The sequence below is a fragment of the Callorhinchus milii genome, unplaced genomic scaffold (assembly GCF_018977255.1).
Source record: "Callorhinchus milii isolate IMCB2004 unplaced genomic scaffold, IMCB_Cmil_1.0 Scaffold12, whole genome shotgun sequence".
In the NCBI taxonomy this organism is placed as follows: Eukaryota; Metazoa; Chordata; class Chondrichthyes; order Chimaeriformes; family Callorhinchidae; genus Callorhinchus; species Callorhinchus milii.
This window is the reverse complement of record NW_024704753.1, coordinates 790,784-810,423: the sequence shown is the minus strand read 5'-3', so window position 1 is coordinate 810,423 and position 19,640 is coordinate 790,784. Positions and strand designations below refer to the sequence as shown.

At 52.4% G+C, this 19,640-nt stretch overlaps 1 protein-coding gene and 1 non-coding gene across 5 annotated transcripts; both read left to right on the top strand.

Moving 5' to 3' along the window:
- Nucleotides 1-8,162: 8,162 nt before the first annotated feature.
- Nucleotides 8,163-15,236, top strand: tamm41 (TAM41 mitochondrial translocator assembly and maintenance homolog). 4 transcript variants are annotated; one of them, XM_042339789.1, is made up of 8 exons: nucleotides 8,163-8,197; nucleotides 10,764-10,943; nucleotides 11,183-11,275; nucleotides 11,701-11,851; nucleotides 12,665-12,810; nucleotides 13,681-13,846; nucleotides 14,402-14,464; nucleotides 14,936-15,236. In XM_042339789.1, the coding sequence occupies exons 2-8, from the start codon at nucleotides 10,767-10,769 to the stop codon at nucleotides 15,013-15,015; spliced, it is 876 nt and encodes a 291-aa protein (XP_042195723.1). In that variant the 5' UTR covers nucleotides 8,163-8,197; nucleotides 10,764-10,766; the 3' UTR covers nucleotides 15,016-15,236. The 4 variants fall into 4 exon arrangements, with proteins under 4 accessions (XP_042195723.1, XP_042195720.1, XP_042195719.1 ...); XM_042339786.1 differs by lacking the exon at nucleotides 8,163-8,197 and adding an exon at nucleotides 8,342-8,488; XM_042339785.1 differs by lacking the exon at nucleotides 8,163-8,197 and adding an exon at nucleotides 9,249-9,479.
- trnat-ugu lies at nucleotides 12,919-12,990 on the top strand. Its single transcript has one exon. It is a non-coding gene; the product is annotated as a tRNA-Thr (tRNA).
- Nucleotides 15,237-19,640: the final 4,404 nt, after the last annotated feature.

Genomic DNA, 19,640 nt, shown 5'->3' with positions numbered 1-19,640 from the left:
CTCAGCGTTTCTCACAATGAATCTGATCCCTCTCCCTCCCTCTCTATCTCTCCCTCCCTCCCTCTCTCCCTCCCTCTCTATCTCTCCCTCCCTCCCTCTCTATCTATCTCTCCCTCTCTATCTCTCCCTCTCTATCTATCTCTCCCTCTCTATCTATCTCTCCCTCCCTCCCTCCCTCCCTCTCCTCCCTCTCTCTCTGTCTCTCCTCACTCCCTCTCTCTCTGTCTCTCCTCACTCCCTCTCTGTCTCTCCCTCCCTCCCTCTCTATCTCTCCCTCCTTCCCTCTCTATCTCTCCCTCCCTCTCTGAAGTCCTTCAGATGAATGATGCTCTCTCTGTCTGCCTGTCTGTCTGTCTGTCTGTGTGTGTGTGTGTGTGTCTCCCCCCCCCAGGCTGACAGGCGCTGCACACACACACACACTCACACACCAGTCAGGGACTCCGATTTTCTTTTAAAATAAAAAATAATTAACCCGTTCTTTTCCCTCACACCTCCCCCCCCCCCCCAATGATCAGACAAGGAGCACTGGCTAACAGCTGCAGAGCAACACAGACAGACAGAGAGTGTGGGGCGGGCGGACACACCAGGGATCCTCTCCTATAAATATGAGGAAGGAGTACGTTATATGTCGTGTCAGAGGCGTTCCCCCACTTCCTCCTGTCTTATCTCATCTCATCTCCTCTCCATCCTCTCCTCTCTCTACTCTCCATCTCTCTCTCTGACCGTCTATTCTCCCCCCCCCCCCCCCCCTCGCCCCCCTTTAGGGTCTCTTTAGCAGAATGGTGAGAATCTCTCTCTCTCTTCATCACATAGAGATGGGTCAGACTTTACGAAGAGACCTTAGGTACCGAGATGTCCGCTTAGCGATCACTCAGAACCCTTTCTGTTCCCTGATATCCGCGCACACACACCCTGATACACACACACACCAGCCCCCTGATACACACACACACACACCACCCCCCTGATACACACACACACCACCCCCCTGATGCACACACACACACACCAGCCCCCTGATACACACACACACCAGCCCCCTGATACACACACACACACCAGCCCCCTGATACACACACACACACACCAGCCCCCTGATACACACACACACACCCTGATACACACACACACCAGCCCCCTGATACACACACACACACACCACCCCCCTGATACACACACACACACCAGCCCCCTGATACACACACACACACCAGCCCCCTGATACACACACACACACCAGCCCCCTGATACACACACACACACCAGCCCCCTGATACACACACACACACCAGCCCCCTGATACACACACACACCAGCCCCCTGATACACACACACACACCCTGATGCACACACACACACACCAGCCCCCTGATGCACACACACACACACCAGCCCCCTGATACACACACACACCAGCCCCCTGATACACACACACACACCAGCCCCCTGATACACACACACACACACCAGCCCCCTGACACACAAACACACACACCAGCCCCCTGATATACACACACACACACACACACACACCAGCCCCCTGATACACACACACAAATCCCGACATACACACGCACACACCAAAAAGGACACCTGGAGCCGGCCATGTGTTGCTTGGAATTCAGGGGGAAAAAACAAATTGTGAAGCATATTTGTGCTTGGATGACATTCCCAAACCAACCACCCACGTTCTATGTATGTATGTGTGTGTGTGTGTGTCACTCTCTCGCCCACCTACTCTCTCTCTCTCTCACTCTCTGTCAGTCACTCTGGGTTGAGTGAGCGCAGGAAGCGGCAATGCGGATTACCTGAGGGAGGCTGATCTGTGTGTGTGTACACACCGCAGACACACACACACACATCGCACACACACACACAGAGTGAAGCTGGCGGTGTTAATAACCAGGACAGTTATTCCTCGTTGCCACAGGTCGCCCTTTTGCAAACGAATTAAAATAAAATCACATTCCTGGGAAACCAGGAACATTAATAGGAAGAAACACGCTTTTCCCTTTAATAAATCACAAAGCAGGAACCCTTCCCCTGGTAGTTTGGTAGTTTCTGATTAAAACCATTATTACCTAATATCACCAACCGCCCTGCGCCCCCCCCCCCCGCCCTGCGCCCCCCCCCCCGCCCTGCGCCCCCCCGGCCCTGCGCCCCCCCCCCCCTCGCCCTGCGCCCCCCCCCGGCCCTGCGCCCCCCCCCTCGCCCTGCGCCCCCCCCCCGCCCTGCGCCCCCCCCCCTCGCCCTGCGCCCCCCCCCTCGCCCTGCGCCCCCCCCCCCCGCCCCCCCGGCTTAAAAAAACCCATGAATTATTCTGAGTTCTTGTGGCGAGGATGTGAGGCAGAGAGGGCTGGGATGTGACATTGCGGCACTGTCTGTTAGGTGGAGGGTATCACTCCTCCTCTCTCACACATTGAACACAGCCGGAATCCCAGCCACCAACCTGGGCTCTTCCTTCCTATTGCCTGGGGGGGGGGGGGGGGGGGGAGGATGGTGGGGGGTGGGGGAGAGAAACTGATTTACTTAGATTGCACAGTGCAGATCCATCACCCACATCCCTGATCAGGGGAAGGACAGACTCGCCTGTGACCAGGGCTGGTACATCCCCGCAGCAGTCTGTCTGTCTGTCTGTCTGTCTATCCGCCAGTGCCAGCACTGCAGACAGGGAGAGAGGTACCAATGATACACATGTATTGCCTTCGCCCCCTCCCCCGCTCCCCCCCCCCCCCCAGCCCCCCACGCTCCCCCCCCCCAGCCCCCCACTCACACACCACACGTGTAATAATAATCCTACTTTTGATATAGCGCCCCATCGGGTTTTTGAGACGTCTCAAAAGCGTTTCTGTAAAGTGAACGGACTATGTATTTTGTGGTCGAAACGCATCACTAAAACCGCTTCACGGGATTTGTATTACGAAGTGTAGTGACTGTGTTTGCGGACAGATGTGACCTTCGTGATTTGGCAACTAAGTAATTATTGCGATGATATTAATATTTAACACAGTTCCCGCCGGAATCCGGGCTTCCGATTTGGTCAAAAATGATGAATGGGTTTGAAGGAGTAAAGCAGAGAGTGACACTGACACTGATCACAAGAGCAGAGGCTGAATGAAGACCTTTCAGCCTTTCTGATCTTTCTCCAGAATACCCATCACAGCAACAAGCTCGTCCTCGTGTCTTAGCCTCAACCCTTCCTGGTAACCCTGTTCCAGTCGTTAATTCCCTTTGGGTACAGTTAAACTTTGCCCCTTCACATCTCTAACCTATGAACTCTTCTCCAGGCTGCCAATGGCACTTTTGACCATGGATTCAAAGCCGGACGTTGGCCGTCTTAAGGACTGGACGAGTCAGTCACAGGAAGAAAAGTCCGGAAAGTTTCAAGGGATTGTTTGACATGGCGTTGTGTTGGAATGTGGAAGGAGCTGATGTGTCAGCCATCTGCTCCTCTCCTGGGAAGGTGTGACACATTGTCACAGTGGCAGACGCCTGGGGAATTGGATGTGATTTGTCGGCGGGTGGAGAGGAGAAGCAACTTCTCACATCAGAAGGTTCGCAAAACGCTTCTCAGGTGATAATTGGGCAGAACTGGTGACCTTTTGTGCACAAGCAAAATCCCACAACCCCCCCCTAGGAGGTGAGTCTCCACCTCTATGCAGCCTGATAATATTGAGCATATCTGTATATAGCGTAATATTAATGGTGAGCACCTCTATACAGTCTGATTAACAGTGACCCTTTCTGTGCTCTGAGATACAGCTCATCCGCACACATCATCAACACACAGATAGACTGAAGTGAGTTATAACAGGAAGCAGCAGGCACAGGGTTGGTAACAAGGTTAATCAGAATAATATAATAATAAGCTTTGCATTTAACATAGCACTTTATCAACACATCTCAAAGCACTTCACTATATACTGTAAAGTGAATTGACTGTATATTTTGGTGGGGAAGACTCAGCGGCCAATTGCACACAAATTGTGGATAGAGTGACCAAATTATTATTTTTTTTTGCAGGGATTATAAAGTGATCTGCAAATTGACTAACAACAGGGTTCCTACTTACTGCTAGGCAAACCGAGGCGTGTGAAAAAAGGAAACTTGTCTTAGGTTTCACCCTGCCCGGGAGTCGAACCCAAGTCCTCTCGCTTGTGAGGTGAATGCTCTAACCACTGAGCTACAATACAAGCTCCATGCTACAGGCTGGAGTCAGATGGGAAATTGGGACAGGAGGTGGGAGCTGTCAGCTCATGATCGATGTGCACTGCTTCCCTGTGTGTGCACAAAGACAGCTTTTATACATATAACAACAACAACAACAACGGCATTCACTTAGCGCCCACTTCACACAGGACAGCGTCTCGGAGCACTGGAACACGCCCTGAAGAATTGGCGATATTTTTATTATTTGTCCAATTATCTGAGCATTTCGGCCAGCCTGCCCACACAAGCTCTGTAAAGGTTTCCTTCCAAGTAAATTAAGTTAAAGATGAGAAAATGGTGTTTGATAGTTGCACAGCCGGGCAGACTTCCCCCCGGCACATCTGTGATTCGGTTAAAAAATAATTCAGAGAATCCAAAGGCTATTTCCTGGGAGACAATAATCATTGCAATTCATCTGATGTGCAGGGAACTTCCCCGCAGAGCAGGGCTGTTGGCTGACGTTTCTCTGAGAAGTCTTTTTGATTTGCTCTCGCTAACCAGCTCTGTTAACATTTATTGCGGATTTATTCGCCTTATTCTCTCCTAAGATTACAAAGAAAATCATTCACTTGCTACATATAAGGGAACTTGCATTTAAGCAGCAGTTTATCATGTCTAAACACACTTCGGAGGAATTTACTGCCAGGTGTAGTGACTGTTTTATAGATAGGGTCTGTTTTCTACTCAACAGTGGCTCAAATAACAGCTGTGAAATGAGCAACTAATCTTCAATCTGGAGGGTTGTTGTGTCTATACGTGCAGCTTGATAATATCACTGAGCACCTCTACAGCCTGAGCGTCTCTACATAGCCTGGTACTAACAGTGATGCCTCTATATAGGACTGTGGCAGGACGTCTCATAGTGCTGAGAGAATGAATCATTAGGCCTGAGAGTATGTGAGTAAAGTGAAAGGCGGATAGTTGAAAATATAAGATGGAATAAATTAAACATTTATTTAATCAGAGCCATTTCAGGACAGACACCAAGAATTTTTTCTTTACCCAAAGGCTAATTCATAGTTTAAAAGGCATCTTGGACTTTGTGATGAGGGTCCGGTCGGGTGGATGTTCTGGAGGGAGGAGATCAGATGGGCTGAAGGGTCTTCTGCATCCAAACCGATCGTGTAACATGGTGACATGTAAGCTCCTCCTCTGACTGTGTGAGAGGTATAAGTGGAGGAGACGCAACAAATAGAATTAGATTAAAGCAGAAATGGGATCAATCACTGTAAATAACACAGGCCGGTGAGGAATTTATCCATTGATCCATTGATTACATCTGTGAGTTAACTCACAGAAATGTTCTCAACAATTACGTCTCTGCACTCAGATATATCTTATTGCTCTTTATGCTTCTGGGCTGACAGCCTGGCAAAGGCAGCGCAATACAGACCCTGCATTGAGCAATTAATAAATAGGAGTTCTCCATGGATGGGAGAGAACGTGCCAAGGGGTAAACTGAGAGAGATCTCGGGATTTTATTTGACCAATTGCTCACTATGTCAAAACAGGCATGTGAGGCAGTGATAAACAAGGAAAACAGGAGGCTGGGCTAGATTGCCAAACAAATTGATCTCAGATCCCCCAGACATCAGATGCGAGCTGGACAGTGCTTTGGTCAGGCCCCATCTAGAGTAATAATAATAATAATCCTTGCATTTGATATTGCGCCTTATCATGTCTTTTACACGTCTCAAAGCGCTTCACAGGATATACTGTAGAGTCAATTGATTGTATATTTTGTGAGTGAAACGTGGAACTGTGGAAGGCTGAGATCAAATGGGCTGAATGGTTTCCTTCACCCGAACCTCTCTTGTGATTTAAATAATAATAAATGATAAATTTAAATAATAATGATGTAGTGGCTATAATATATATATGTATATATTTATATAAAGTGCCCCGTTTCACCCTCAAAATATACAGTCAATTCACTTTGCAATATTGAGACGTCTCAAAGACGTAATAAGGCAGTGTATCAAATGCAAGGATTATACTTATTATTATAAATATCAAAAGACTATCCAGAGAATGCAGTCCAATGCAATCACTGCAATCACTAGGCAGCTCAGCAAGATCATAATTTTAAGATAAAACAATTTGATCTGGGGGATTGTCGGAGTAATTCCCTTTTCTTTTCCAATATTGTTGTGTCGCAAAATATTTAACTTTCATCTCAACTTAGCACCTTATGCTCCACGCACCCAACTCCCCACAGGACTGCCTGAGTTCAAACAGAGTGTGAACCTAACAACCTTCTGACCCAGAGCTGATCTTGCTCCACATGGAGCCAGGCTGACACCCGTGGCTCAGATAAACATAGGAGCAAAGCTCCACTCCAGATATTATCACCTCACGATGCTAAATCAATCAGTGAGAGGCTATGGAAATTCCAGCTACATCTGTGGAATAATTTCACCGTATTTCACGGTCATTTACCAGAGAAGATTGCCATCAATCACAGCGGCTTCCTTACCCACACGATACACATGGCAGCTTTCGGCCTGAGCAATTTTTTTTCACAAAGGAGAAACTATTTCAGATGTGCTTTAATTGTGCACATTAGATGCATAAAGAAATCACAATATTTGCAGGATGTGATAAAGCCTGTCATCAACTCACAATCATTGACTGAATTGGATTCTTTTCATGTACGGACAGCAATACTTAATGGCTGGGTTTATTTCCCAGTTGTAAAACACGTGGGTAATAACATCCAGCAACTTTACCAGTCAAAGATGTCTGAGGTACCAACTTGGTTCAGTCTTTGCTTCTGGGTTCAGGAGCTTGTGAGTTCAAGCCCCAATTCAGGACATCAGGGACTTTGAGTTTTCAGTCTCGGCTGCTGCTCCAGTACAGTGCTGGGGGTGGGAGTGCACCATTGTTGGAGACATCATCCTTTAAATGAGACGTCAAACTAAATTCCCTACCTGTGCCTGTTCAGGTGGATGTTAAAGATCCATTTAAACAAAGAAGTTTCTCCTGTGTCCTACCCAACAATCCCCCAAATTAAAATGGTCATTCACTTCAATGTAAGACAAAATTTGTAGAGCGCCTTTCACGTCAGGAGGACGTCCCAAGGCGACTTCAAGACTGTTTGTGGGACTGCTTGCTGCAAACAAAATGGCTGCCACATGTGGAATAAACAGTCACTACACTTGATAGTAAATCACTACAATGTACTTTGCAGTGTGATAATTTCTGTCTCATTTTCCATCATGACGGACAAAAGGTCTAAAGAAGCATTAAAAAACGAATAATCAATCTAACTAGAATGCATTGTCTGAAAGGGTGATGGAAGCCAATTCGGTAACAACTTTTAAGAGCGTAGATATTTATTTGGGGAAGACAACTTTGCAGGGCTATGGGGAAAGAGCGGGGGAGTGGGATTGAATTGGATAGCTCTTTTCAAAGAGCTGGTATAGACACGATGGGCCGAATGGCTTCCTTCTGTGCTGTATAATTCTATGATAACCATAATAAAGAGCAAAATCCAATTTTCTATATTTAATAACATTTTCTGTGTCACTTTTGTAATTAATTATTCTTTTCAGAATGTTCTTTGACTGTGTTTTTCAATTTGATTTGTAAAGTAAAGTAAGTACAATTTTAAATGCCACTATCATTTTAGAGTAAAAAAAAAATCCCAAAATGCTCAAATGGAAGCGTGGGCGGAATGGGTATCTCTGCCAGGGCTTGTGGTCCGGAGAACGTTACTGAGATGATTCATTATTCTTATTCCTCTCCTCCTTCTGGTGCAGATTACACACTGACATCGCAAACTCAGGCCACGACATGGGAAACAGACTTGCTGGTTGGCTGTGTGGCTTCCTCCTACCGGCAGAGATGGAGCGCTTGGAGAACTGACTGGAAATGATGGGAGCGGGGGCGAGTGGCAGAGGAGAGTGAGAAGGTTCCCATCGCCGCAGTCTGGCTGGCACTGGACCAGCAGTCATTATTATCCTGGTGATGACCGTCCAAAGTGAAGGTTAAAGCTTCCGCAACACTGTTGAAAAAGTGGAGGGTATTTCTCTGAACAGCTCTCAGATAAATTGATCATCATTCACCTCAAGGTTCCTTGTGGGACCTTGCGGGGCGCAGCTTGGCTGCCACGTTTGCCACAAGCGCAGGTTCATTCCAGTTGATAGCAATTACTGTTATATACTTGTAGGCCCTGCATCAGATACCAGCATCAGATGGAATGGAGGGGATTATTCCCACGGGAGGGCGACTGTTAGGAAAAGAGGGCATGGATCGAAGATTAAAGAGCGTGACAAGAGTAAGATAGCAAGATTGGCGTCCCGCGCCCCCTCCCCCCCACCATCCCACCCCCGGCGGCTCAATAGGGCGCGGATCGAGGCGGCTTTTGGTGGAGTCAATTGAGAGTGCTGAGAAGGACAAGCGCGCGCGGAAACAAGTGAACGCCCAGAGGGTACGGGGAAAGGGCGGGCGGGTGGGATCGGGGGAGATGGACTAACTGGAGGAGCAGCCGACCGACGCCGATGGGGCGAAACGGGCTCCGCCGCGCGGCGCAGGTCTGCGGACGATTGCCGGGCGCGGTGGGCGGGGGGCTCGGGGAGTGGGCTCGGCTCGGGGAGTGGGCTCGGGGAGTGGGCTCGGCTCGGGGAGTGGGCTTGGCTCGGGGAGTGGGCTCGGGGAGTGGGCTTGGCTCGGGGAGTGGGCTCGGGGGAGTGGGCTCGGGGAGTGGGCTCGGGGAGTGGGCTCGGGGGAGTGGGCTCTGCTCGGGGAGTGGGCTCGGGGGAGTGGGCTCGGGGGAGTGGGCTCGGGGAGTGGGCTCGGGGGAGTGGGCTCGGGGAGTGGGCTCGGGGGAGTGGGCTCGGGGCTCTCGGTGCGACAACTCCGGCACAGTCCGGGCTCTTCAGGCGGAGTGGGGGCACCGGGAGCCGCAGCCCCACCGTTGGGGGTTGGGAGCGGGTGGGGGACGGGGACCTGAGCGGAGACCCTCCCGGGGGGGGGCGGGGCTGCAGTACCGCCCTCCCGCCGGCCGGGGAGGAGGGGGGCGCTGCACAGCGCGGCACAGGGGCAAAGGGAGGGCCCCGGCGCACGGAACCCGTCGCTCGGCTGCGCGGCCGACTCGAGCTCGGGGCCTCGGCCCAAGGAAGGCCTGACCCCCCCCCACCCCCCAGGCCATGCCGCTGGGAGTGCAGGCCCAGGGGGCGCTGCTCCGCCGGGTGGTGGCGCATTTCCCCCGCGAGCTGAGCCTGGCCTTCGCGTACGGCTCCGGCCTTCACGGGGCCGAGGGGCGGCGGGTGAGTGAGTGAGTGAGTGACTGAGTGAGTGAGTGGGCGCCGCGCCCCCGAGCGGCGACCTCTAGCGGCCACTCGACGTTGCGCCCCCAACGCTTTCACTACCGGCAGAGGGCGCCCTCCCCCCCCCCCCCCCCCGCGGGGCTCAGCCAATAGCGCGCAGGTCTCTGGTGGGTGAGGGGGGGGGGGGGGGGAGTGGGGTTTGAGCCCCACTCAGGGACTACTGAGCCACAGTCCGGGCTGACTCTCCAGCACAGTGTGGGGGGGGGGTGGTGTGAGGGTGGGGGTTGGGGGGGATGGGTGGGGTGGGGGGGTGTTGGGGTGTGAGGGTGGGGGGGATGGGTGGGGGGGTGGTGTGGGGGTTGGGGGGGATTGGGGGGGATGGGTGGGGGGTGGTGTGAGGGTGGGGTGGGGGGGTGCTGGGGTGCGAGCGAGCGAGCGCTGCGCTGTCCGAGCCGCCGCCCCCCCCCCCCCCCCCCCCCCCCCCCCAGACGCCGCGTTGAAACCGATCCCCGTCTCTGCCGTTTCCGGTGGGACCTGAGATGTCTCTCTCTCTCGTGTGCGGCCGTGGAATGGTGACGACAACCCTCGGGCTCCGACGCAGCAGCTCCTCACGCGGTTGGAGGCGCCTCAAGAGCGCGTCACTGGGATAGGCCGTAAAGTGCGGGGGCTGCGAGTTAGAGGCGGCACACGGCGGCCGAGGTGTGGGCAGCGCGAGCGCGAACGCGTCCCGCGAACGGCCACGGAGCGCGAGCGATTCATTTTATTCCGGGGATTGTTGGGCCAAGACACCGGGAGAGAGAGAAACTCCCTTCTCTTTTTGAATAGCGCCGCGGGATCGTTCACGTCCACCTGAACGGGATATCGTTCCAGTGTCTCATCCGGAAGGCGGCGCCCCCGACAATGCAGCTCGCGCGCGCGCGCCAGCGCTGCAGTGAGCCTCGGCTTTGGACTCCGTGATTCCAAGTCCCGACCTGAGACTGGAACCCACAACCTTCTGACTCGGAAGTGAGAGCGCTTCTCCGCTCTGAGAAAAGAGACAGGAGTTTTACTCTCCCGTGTCCTGGTCGACGATCCAGCAAATAAAATCGCTCATTCACTCCGAGGCTATTTGCGGGAAATTGTTGTGCTAAAGTTGGCTGCTTGCTCACCCACAAAGCGCGCGGCCACGGCACTCTACAGTACCAAGCCTTGACTTTGACGCTGACGGAAGACGTGGGAGCAATGGCTGAGGCTGGCTGCATTGTGGAGTCACTGAGATTTCCCCCCCACCCCGTGTGTTTTCAGAACATGTTGGACTTTGTGTTCGCTGTGGACAACCCCCTCGCGTGGCACACCATGAACATGATGAAAAACCGCAAACACTACTCCTTCCTGCGCTTCCTGGGACCAAAGTATGTCAGCCGCATACAGGACAATTATGGAGCTGGAGTATATTACAACGCGCTAATTCCTTGTGATGAGCGGGTGAGTGCAGCAGGAAACCCCTGGCCTCGGTCCCGCCGTTTCGCCCCCTCTGTGTCCATCTTCAGATCTCGACCGTGCCTACAATCACCTCCCCATCTCAAAGTATCGTTTAGTGCCTGAGACACTGCCCCGGGTGAAGGGCACTATATAAATGCACATTGTTGTTGTTGTGCTTGTTGTGTATGTGCTATGGGTAATGCAGACTTGTTCCCCATCAAATCTTCTTTCTCCGTCACCAGCTTATCAAATACGGCGTGATCAGTACAGACACGCTGATAGATGACCTCCTTCACTGGAAGACCTTGTACGTTGCTGGAAGACTACACAAGCCCGTGAGTGTAAATACAGATGTGATTGAGCAGCGAGGGCAGGGTGTGATTGGTGGCATTGTCGGAGGCACTGTCCTTTAGGGATGAGATGTTAAACCAAGGTCTGTTAATGTAGATATTAAAGACCCCGTGGCGCTTCTGGGAAAAAGGGAGTTTCTCTCCCTGTGTCCTGGACGACAATCCCCCACGTTCCCAACATCCACATTGTGGCTTCATCAACGCTGCGTCCAATGGATGCCACATTCGCCTACAAAACACCAGCGGATACCCGTGAATCGCGGTGAGATGTTTCGGTGTGCTGAGACTATGTATGTAGGAATGTGAATTCCGTCAATCTCGGTGTGCAGACGGAATGCTGGACACATTACACCATTCATTCCCCCCCTCCTTCCCCCCCCCATGTCCCCCCTACCGTGATCTCTCCACAGGTGAAGATTGTGATCCAGAGTGAGAACAGTAAGCTGCAGGCAGCTCTGAGCAGGAACCTGAGGAGCGCCCTGGTCACAGCCTTCCTGACGCTGCCGGAGAGTTTCAGCGAGGAGGAGCTTTTCCTGCGGGTCACTGGGCTCTCATACTCAGGTTAGTGATAGCCCGGCTGTGGCTGATCTTCCCATCACTTCACCCCACCCCCATATGAACGCCCGTCATATCCTCCACCACCACTGGCGCCTTCTTTCAGCTGATCATCTCAACTGTCTCGACACACAGGGTGAAAACTGGGGACCTGTGATATGACCAATAGTGGCCATGCCTTCAGCCACTGCACCCCCAATCTCCGAAACACACTGCTTCAATCCCTTCCTCTCCCCTGTCTCTAACTTCAGAGAAGCTCTAACCCTCTGGAACTCCATCCCTGAGTTCCTCCGCCTTGCCCGTCCCCTCCCTCACGTCCGTCAAGGCTCATCCCAACACCTTCCCCTTCGACTACACTTTCGACCACCCTCCCTGGCCTCCCCGCCTCTTGATTCCAATCCCCAGCTCGGGTGCAAACTCTTGACTGTCCAGGCCTTGGGACATCCTTCTAAACCACTGTGTAAATGTAATTTATTGTTGTTTCAATCCCTTCCTCGCTGACCGCAACTGTGGTCGCCTCCTGCTTCTCCCTCACTGGCTCCCAAACCCGCGCTCCCAGGCGCTGTGTAAATACAGGGACCAGGTTTTCAGTGTCCCGAGTACATGGAAAAATTACCCCCTCTCTCCCTCTGCAAACGCCCCGTTTACCTCACTCCACAGAGTATTAGGTACCTGTTAAGTGTCCCCCCCCCAACAGTGCCAATGTTTGGGGACCCTGGAGCGTGCGTGGAGTGGGTGGGGTGGGGGGGGGTGGTGGTTGCCGGTGAGCAGCTAAAACCCGGGTCCTGCAGTGAGAGAGAGTGTGTGTGTTGTGACCAGGTGACTTCAGGATGTTGATCGGGGAAGACCGAGCCAAGGTGCCGAACATTGTCCGTGTCAACATGGAGAACTTCCAGAGGCTGTACAGCCCCCTCTTGCAGGAGTGTCCGCATGCCTTGCACAGGCAGCAGCAGGGCATCGTGGAGGTACACCAGCCACACAGCTCCCCACATACCCCTGGCCCGTACATACCCCCCCACCCCCACATATCCCCGCTCCCACACCGTCCCCCCATACACACATGATAATAATGGAGTCCTGTAGCTCAGTGGTTAGAGCACCCGCTTTGTAAGCGAGAGACCTGGGTTTGATTCCCGGCAGGGTTGAAACCTTGGGCAAGTTTCCTTACTCCACACGCCTGATAATAATCCCTCAAAAAAAAATTGGTCATTTCAATCCACGGCTGTTTGTGGGGACGTTGCTCTGTGCAATCGGCTGCTGCGTTTCACCCACAAATATACAGTCAATTCACTTTACAGTCTATTCTGTGAAGCGCTTTGAGACGTTGAGAAGACGTGAAAAGCGCTATATCAAATGCAAGGGTTATTATTATTATTATATAATAATCCGTGAATTTCGTATAGTGCCTTTTCACGTCGTTGAGACGTCTCAAAGTGCCTCTCAGGATATACTGTAAAGTGTAGTGACTGTATATTTTGTGGGCGAAATGCAGCAGCCCATTCCACACTAGTGTCCCATAAACAGTCTTGGATTGAGTGACCCAATTATTATTTATACTTTGGGAGGAATTATTATCCTCGGAAAGCGATCGGCCAACCGACTAACAACCAGGTGCCTAATTACTGCTGGTAAATAGAGGCGTGTGGAGTAAGGAAACTTGCCTAAGATTTCACCCTGCCCGGGAATCGACCCAGGACCACTCTCTTGCGAGGCGAGCCCTCTAACCACTACTCTACAGGACTCCCGTTACTTACACTCCACTCTTGCTCTCACACACACACTCTTTCTCTATATCTCTCTCACACATTCTCTCTCTCTCTCTCTCTCACACACAGCTGGACAAGAGTGCTGAGGGCCAGTTCCGGCAGCTGATGTCGTTGCCCCGAACCCTGCAGCAGCAGATCACGCGGCTGGTTGACCGACCGGGGAAGAACCGGGACGTGGAGGAGATATTACTGCAGGTGGCCCAGGACCCAGAGTGCGGAGCCTTCGTCCAGCTCGGTCAGTCAGTCCCCCCACCCCCGACCCCCGAGCAGTCTTCCCTTCCCCCTGTAATTCTCCCCTGACAACCACCATGATCAGTCTCCACCTCCCACCCGTCCCTTACGGTCAGTTCCCCCTGCCTCCAAGAGCAGTCTCCCCCCCCCCCCACCGTCAGTCTCCACCCCCACCGTCAGTCTTGCGTGTTGCGCCCCCTCATGATCAGTCTAATCCCCCCTCCCCCCCTCGCGGTGGCCCTTGCCCCACACACACCCAAACACACATACAGTGAGTCCCAGCAGCTCACAGAATTTTGCCTTTGCAGCCGGTGTAGCAGAATCAGGCCGTTAGTCGATTGGCGGATCGCTTTCTGGGGGGTAATAATCCCCTCCAAAAAAAAATGCTGTCACTCAATCCACGACTGTTTGTGGGACACTGCTGTGTGCATTTGTTTCGCCCACAAACTTTACAGCGTATCCTGTGAAGCGCTTTGAGACGTCTCAACGACATGAGAAGGCGCTGTATCAAATGCAATTGTTATTATCTTGAAACGGTTTGTTTTATCCTCTGACTCAGGTGTTGCTGCCATCGTGAAAACCTCCAGCCTGATGCAGAGTGCGAAGGGAATCCTCACTGCAGGTAAGCGACCCTCTTGCTCTCGGGCAAGCACACAACAGGCCGTCCCTCATATCCGCACTGCCTGGCCAGGCCTGTGTGGATATTAAACTGGCGGGGGATTGGGGATTCAGTGCTCCGCTGTATAATTAAACGTTCCGAGACGCTACCCCTCACAAAGGGCACTGTACAGGGTGAATCACTCCTTACTCATAGGGTGTTTAATTATTAATGGTGTTCTTTTTTTAAAAGACGACACTGGTACAGAGTGTGCAGCCATTACAGGAGGCATCACTCATCGCATTGGTGTGAACGTTTTTGTCACTTGAGTTGATAGGCGTAAGGACTTTTGATTCACCCTGTATGAGGTGTACGTTGTTGTGGCACAGTTGTGACTCTCCAGGCACGAGCGCTGCCGGGTTGACCCGTCGCTGTGTCTAGGGTCATTTCTGCTTTGTGAACCCTCTCCTCTCTCTCCCGACACGGTGTTTGCAGGTGCGAGGAAAACGGTCGTGTACAGCACCAGGAAACTGTGGAAAATGTGGAGGAGTTGGCCCCGCCATCTACTATCCTGAACCCCCTCCCCCCTCCCCAGGACCCTCACTCCCCCATTACACTGCACGTCTGCCGCACTCATCAGCACTGACTCCTCACATGTGCGTCTCAGTCGGCGTTCGGAACACGTGTACTGACTCCGTCCGAGGCTGGAGATTGTCCCGATCGAAGGTCATCCACTTCAGCCTGTAACTAACCCTCAGCGTGAGCGGCCACTAGATAAACATTACTTGAAAGAGTCTGTGTGACGCGTCTCTCCCCGGAGTTTGTTCCGCATCGTAGACATTACAACACAGCAAGAGGGTCGTTCATCCATCATTTCTGAGTGTGAGCGGGTGTGAGACAGTGTGAGAGTGTGAGCGAGCGTGAGAGGCCTCGTGCGAAGAGAGGCCGAGAGTGTGAGCGGGTGTGAGGGGTGGAGAGAGTGTGAGCGTGCGAAGAGAGGTCGAGAGTGTTAGCGGGTGTGAGAAAGGCTTTGGAATTTTACTCCAGCTGCAGTACACAGTCACTACACTTTACAATGGATCCTGTGAAGCGCTTTAAACAATAATAACAGCAGCAACAACAAAATTACATTTGTAAAGTGCCTTTCACGTCGGGAGGACGTCCCAAGGCGCTGGACAGACAGAGTTACGGACTCGAGCTGGGGATCGGGGTGTGGGAGGGTGGAGGGCGGTGGTGGGGGGGGAGGCGGAAGCAGGGAGTCACCCTCCTGCTGTGAAAGGCGCTGTATCAAATGTGAGGATTGCCATTATTTAGATGAATACTATTAATTATGAATATTATAACCTGCGAACAGCAGGCGGGCAGCCAGTTTGTGAGCAGGTTAAAGGGCGGGAGCTTACCTCCCGGGGAACAGCCTTGGCTTTACATGGAAATGCTCACAAGCTCCAGCCGACGCCAGCCTGAGCCAGACCCTGAGCCAGACCCTGAGCCTGAGCCTGAGCCAGAGCCTGAGCCAGACCCTGAGCCAGAGCCTGAGCCAGAGCCTGAGCCTGAGCAAAGGTAACGCAGGGAGCAGGTTACAGTGTGCACACCTTCCTCAAGGCGAGTTCCCCCCTGAGTGGAGTGGTGCGGCCCAGCCCGGCCCGGCTCAGTGAGCGGCTGGTCTGACAGGTTCTGCCACTTGCTGTTGGCACCGGCCACGCCCTGAAAGCCCACACCGTGGGGAGGGGAGGGCCTGGCAGGGTGGGGGGGTGGGGAGAGACAGGGCCGGGGGATGGCGGGGGGCTGCACAAAGGAAAGAGTTTGAGGCGTTAAACCCGGGGGCCTGAGGCCAGCCAGAGGGAATGTTTCTCACTCACTGTTGCTGGTTAGTTGGGAGCCAGGTGCTCATACACCGGAAGAAATTTACAGCCACTGAAGGAAGCCATTCGGCCTCTATCTGGTCTGCCCCGGCTCTCGGAAACAGCTGTCCAGCTGTGAGATCCATGTTTAACGAGACTCAATCTCTTTCCTCAGCAAATCCCCAGAACTCACCTAAACATAGCTCACCTCACAGTGATCACAGCAAAGGATGCTCTCCCCATCGTGTCTGTGCTGGGGCTCGCTCCCCCACTGGAGCTCTCTACTCTAACCCCATTCCCTGCTCTCTCTCTCTACTCTAACCCCATTCCCTGCTCTCTCTCTCTCTCCCCATCGTGTCTGTGCTGGTGTTCGCTCCCCCACTGGAGCTCTCTACTCTAACCCCATTCCCTGCTCTCTCTCTCTGGGAGAGAGCGAGAGAATTATCAGTTGACTTTGCTGGTCAGGTGGACAGACAGCAATGTCCTTCACTGGTGCCCGTGCCCTGTGATACAATGAGGCCGGTTAATGTTGAGACCGAAGGAGAGAGAACAGTGTAGCAAAAACCTTAAGATTATAAACTCTCAGAGACAAATAATATTTTGAAATCGCGGCCTTTGATTTTCTTGTGAAGCCTTGTGAAGTCAGCGGCCACTCTGAGGGCAATCCCTCATCTCAGGCCATGTGTACTCCAATCGGTCCCTGTCAGTCATTGGGATGGGGTGGGGGGGGGGGGGGTGAGGGGTGTGGGGTTAGAAGTGGAGGGTGGGAGGGGAGGATGGGGAGAAGGAGAATAACAAGTGGTTATGGTGTAAAAGCCGGGAATGGGATTTGTGGAGTCCTGTAGTGTAGTGGCTAGAGCACTCGCCTCGCAAGCGAGAGGACCCGGGTTCGATTCCCAGGTGGGTTGAAACTGTAGACAAATTTCCTTACTCCACACGCCTCTGTTTACCTAGCAGTAAGTAGGAACTTGGTTGTTAGTTAATTTCCTGCTGTAGTAAGCCATCCAAAAAAATTAATAATTTGGTCATTCAATCCATGGCTGTTTGTGGAACATTGCTGTGTGCAATTGGCTGCCATGTTTCTCCTACAAAACACACAGTCACTACACTTTACATTATATTCTATGAAGCACTTTGAGACGTCTCAATGACATGATGAGGCACTGTATTAAATGAGAAAGTGGGAATGAAATGATGGCATGCTCCTGATTTGAGTGAGTGGTCTACAGAGTGGTGTATTGCCTGTTTTGCTTGTTCTCTTTCCCTGCTCCCAGTCATTGCCTTTCCTCAGCCACTGCCTCTCCCCAGCACTGGCTCCCTGTTGTTTTAGGCTTGCACCTATTTCCTGAGAATTGCAGGCTGCCTGCCAGCAACAACTGCCTGACTTTGACTCACATCCCCAACAGCTCAGCCAACGAATAAACCCCAGGCATCATCATCCCATGCCATTCCCGCTCCCAGCGCACCACTCCACGTGGAGCCCAGGCAGTCACTGCAGCAATCACAACAGATTCTGAAAGGGAATTGGATGATGTTAAAGGGCATTTGGTGGTGGGGGAGTGGGAGCATTTAGAGGGAGAACAAACAGGTAAGAAACTGCATGGAAGCTCCCGCTGAGAGGCAGCACAAGCCCGATGTCGAGGCCAAGGGGTTGAGGGAGGGAGTTCCAAAGATTCGGGGTGTAGTGGCTGAAGGCACGGCTGCCGATGGTGGAGCGGAGGATTCGGGGGACGCAGAGGAGGCCGGACCCAGTAGAGCGGAGGCAGTGGGTACTGCTGTGGGGAGAGAGGAGTGGAGAGAGATGGGGGACGAAGGAATGGAGGGATTTAAACACTAGAGTGAGGATCTTGAAGTGGATCCGCTCTGTGACAGGAGCCAGTGGGGTTTGGCCAGGACTGGAGTAATCGGGTGCGAATTTACAGCACAGAGAAAGGCCGTTCTTCCCATGGTGTCTGTGCTGCTCAGTCAACAGTGACCCAGTCAGTTCTGTTTCCCTGCCCTCTCCCCGTTGCTCTTTCCCACACCCCAAGTAGCATTTTACCAAGAACTATTAATGTGCTCATGGTCAGCAGATGAGCTTTCAGCCAATCTGTCCCCCGCTCTCAGCAACTCCCGATTCGGTCATCACTCTTCCCATCCCCCCCCCCCCCCCATCCCTTCTCTTCCCTCAGCTCACACCCCGCAACCACCCCCAACCATCAGCGTGAAATGCTTTGAGACGTCCTCCTGACAAGAAAAGCGTTGCATAAATATGAATTGTGTTGTATTTGAAAAGGGAATCGGATAAACATTTGAAGGGGAACATCCGAGGGGTTGAGAAAAGAAAGGGTGGAAGGGTGAATGGATGGCATTGACATTAGTCACATGTCAGCTGCTTAGCGTCTCTCTGTGGCTGTGGGCCTTGGGGACGGAGAGGTCAGGTCACAGCCTTTCTCTGGCTTCACGGCTGCTGAATACTTGTTATGTATTGCCATCTTTGTTGTGTTGCATTCAACACAGAGGAACATGTGATGTGATGACAGATAAAATAAGATAGAGAAAAAAAACTCTTTACAATGAAAACATGGGCAGGTCACACCCTCGCAGACTGGCTTCACTGTTTTGTTTTGCCCATATGGGTGTCTGACACAAGCGGAAACCCATCACTGTGCCTCAGAATCTCCAAACCAAGTTGAGAATTCCACGTGTACACATGGAAATTCCAGCGATAGGTTGGAATGGAATGCGCTCTCTCTCTCTCTCTCTCTCTCTGGAGACACACACCCTGTTTACCTAATTCCAGAGAGTATTAGGCGCAGGTTGGCAAGAGCCAAGGCTTGGGGGGGGGGGGATCCCAGAATGTGCGTTGGGATAACTCCTGGTGTATAACCAGCTACACCCACATAGTTTGCCATTGGTATTGCACTGTCCAAGACTAGTTACATTGTGACACTATCACAGGTTACACTGTGACACTGTCAGTGGCTACAAAGTGACACTATCACAGGTTACACTGTGACACTGTCAGTGGCTACAAAGTGACACTATCACAGGTTACACTGTGACACTGTCAGTGGCTACAAAGTGACACCGACTAGTTTCAATATTACACTATCACAGGTTACAGTGTGACACTGTCCGGCTACAAAGTGACACTATCACAGTTACACTATGACTCGGTGACTCGGTGACAGGTTACACTGGGACTCGGTGACTCGGTGACAGGTTACAGTGTGACTGGGTGACAGTGTGACAGGTTACAGTGTGACTCGGTGACAGTGTGACAGGTTACAGTGTGACTGGGTGACAGTGTGACAGGTTACAGTGTGACTCGGTGACAGTGTGACAGGTTACAGTGTGACTCGGTGACAGTGTGACAG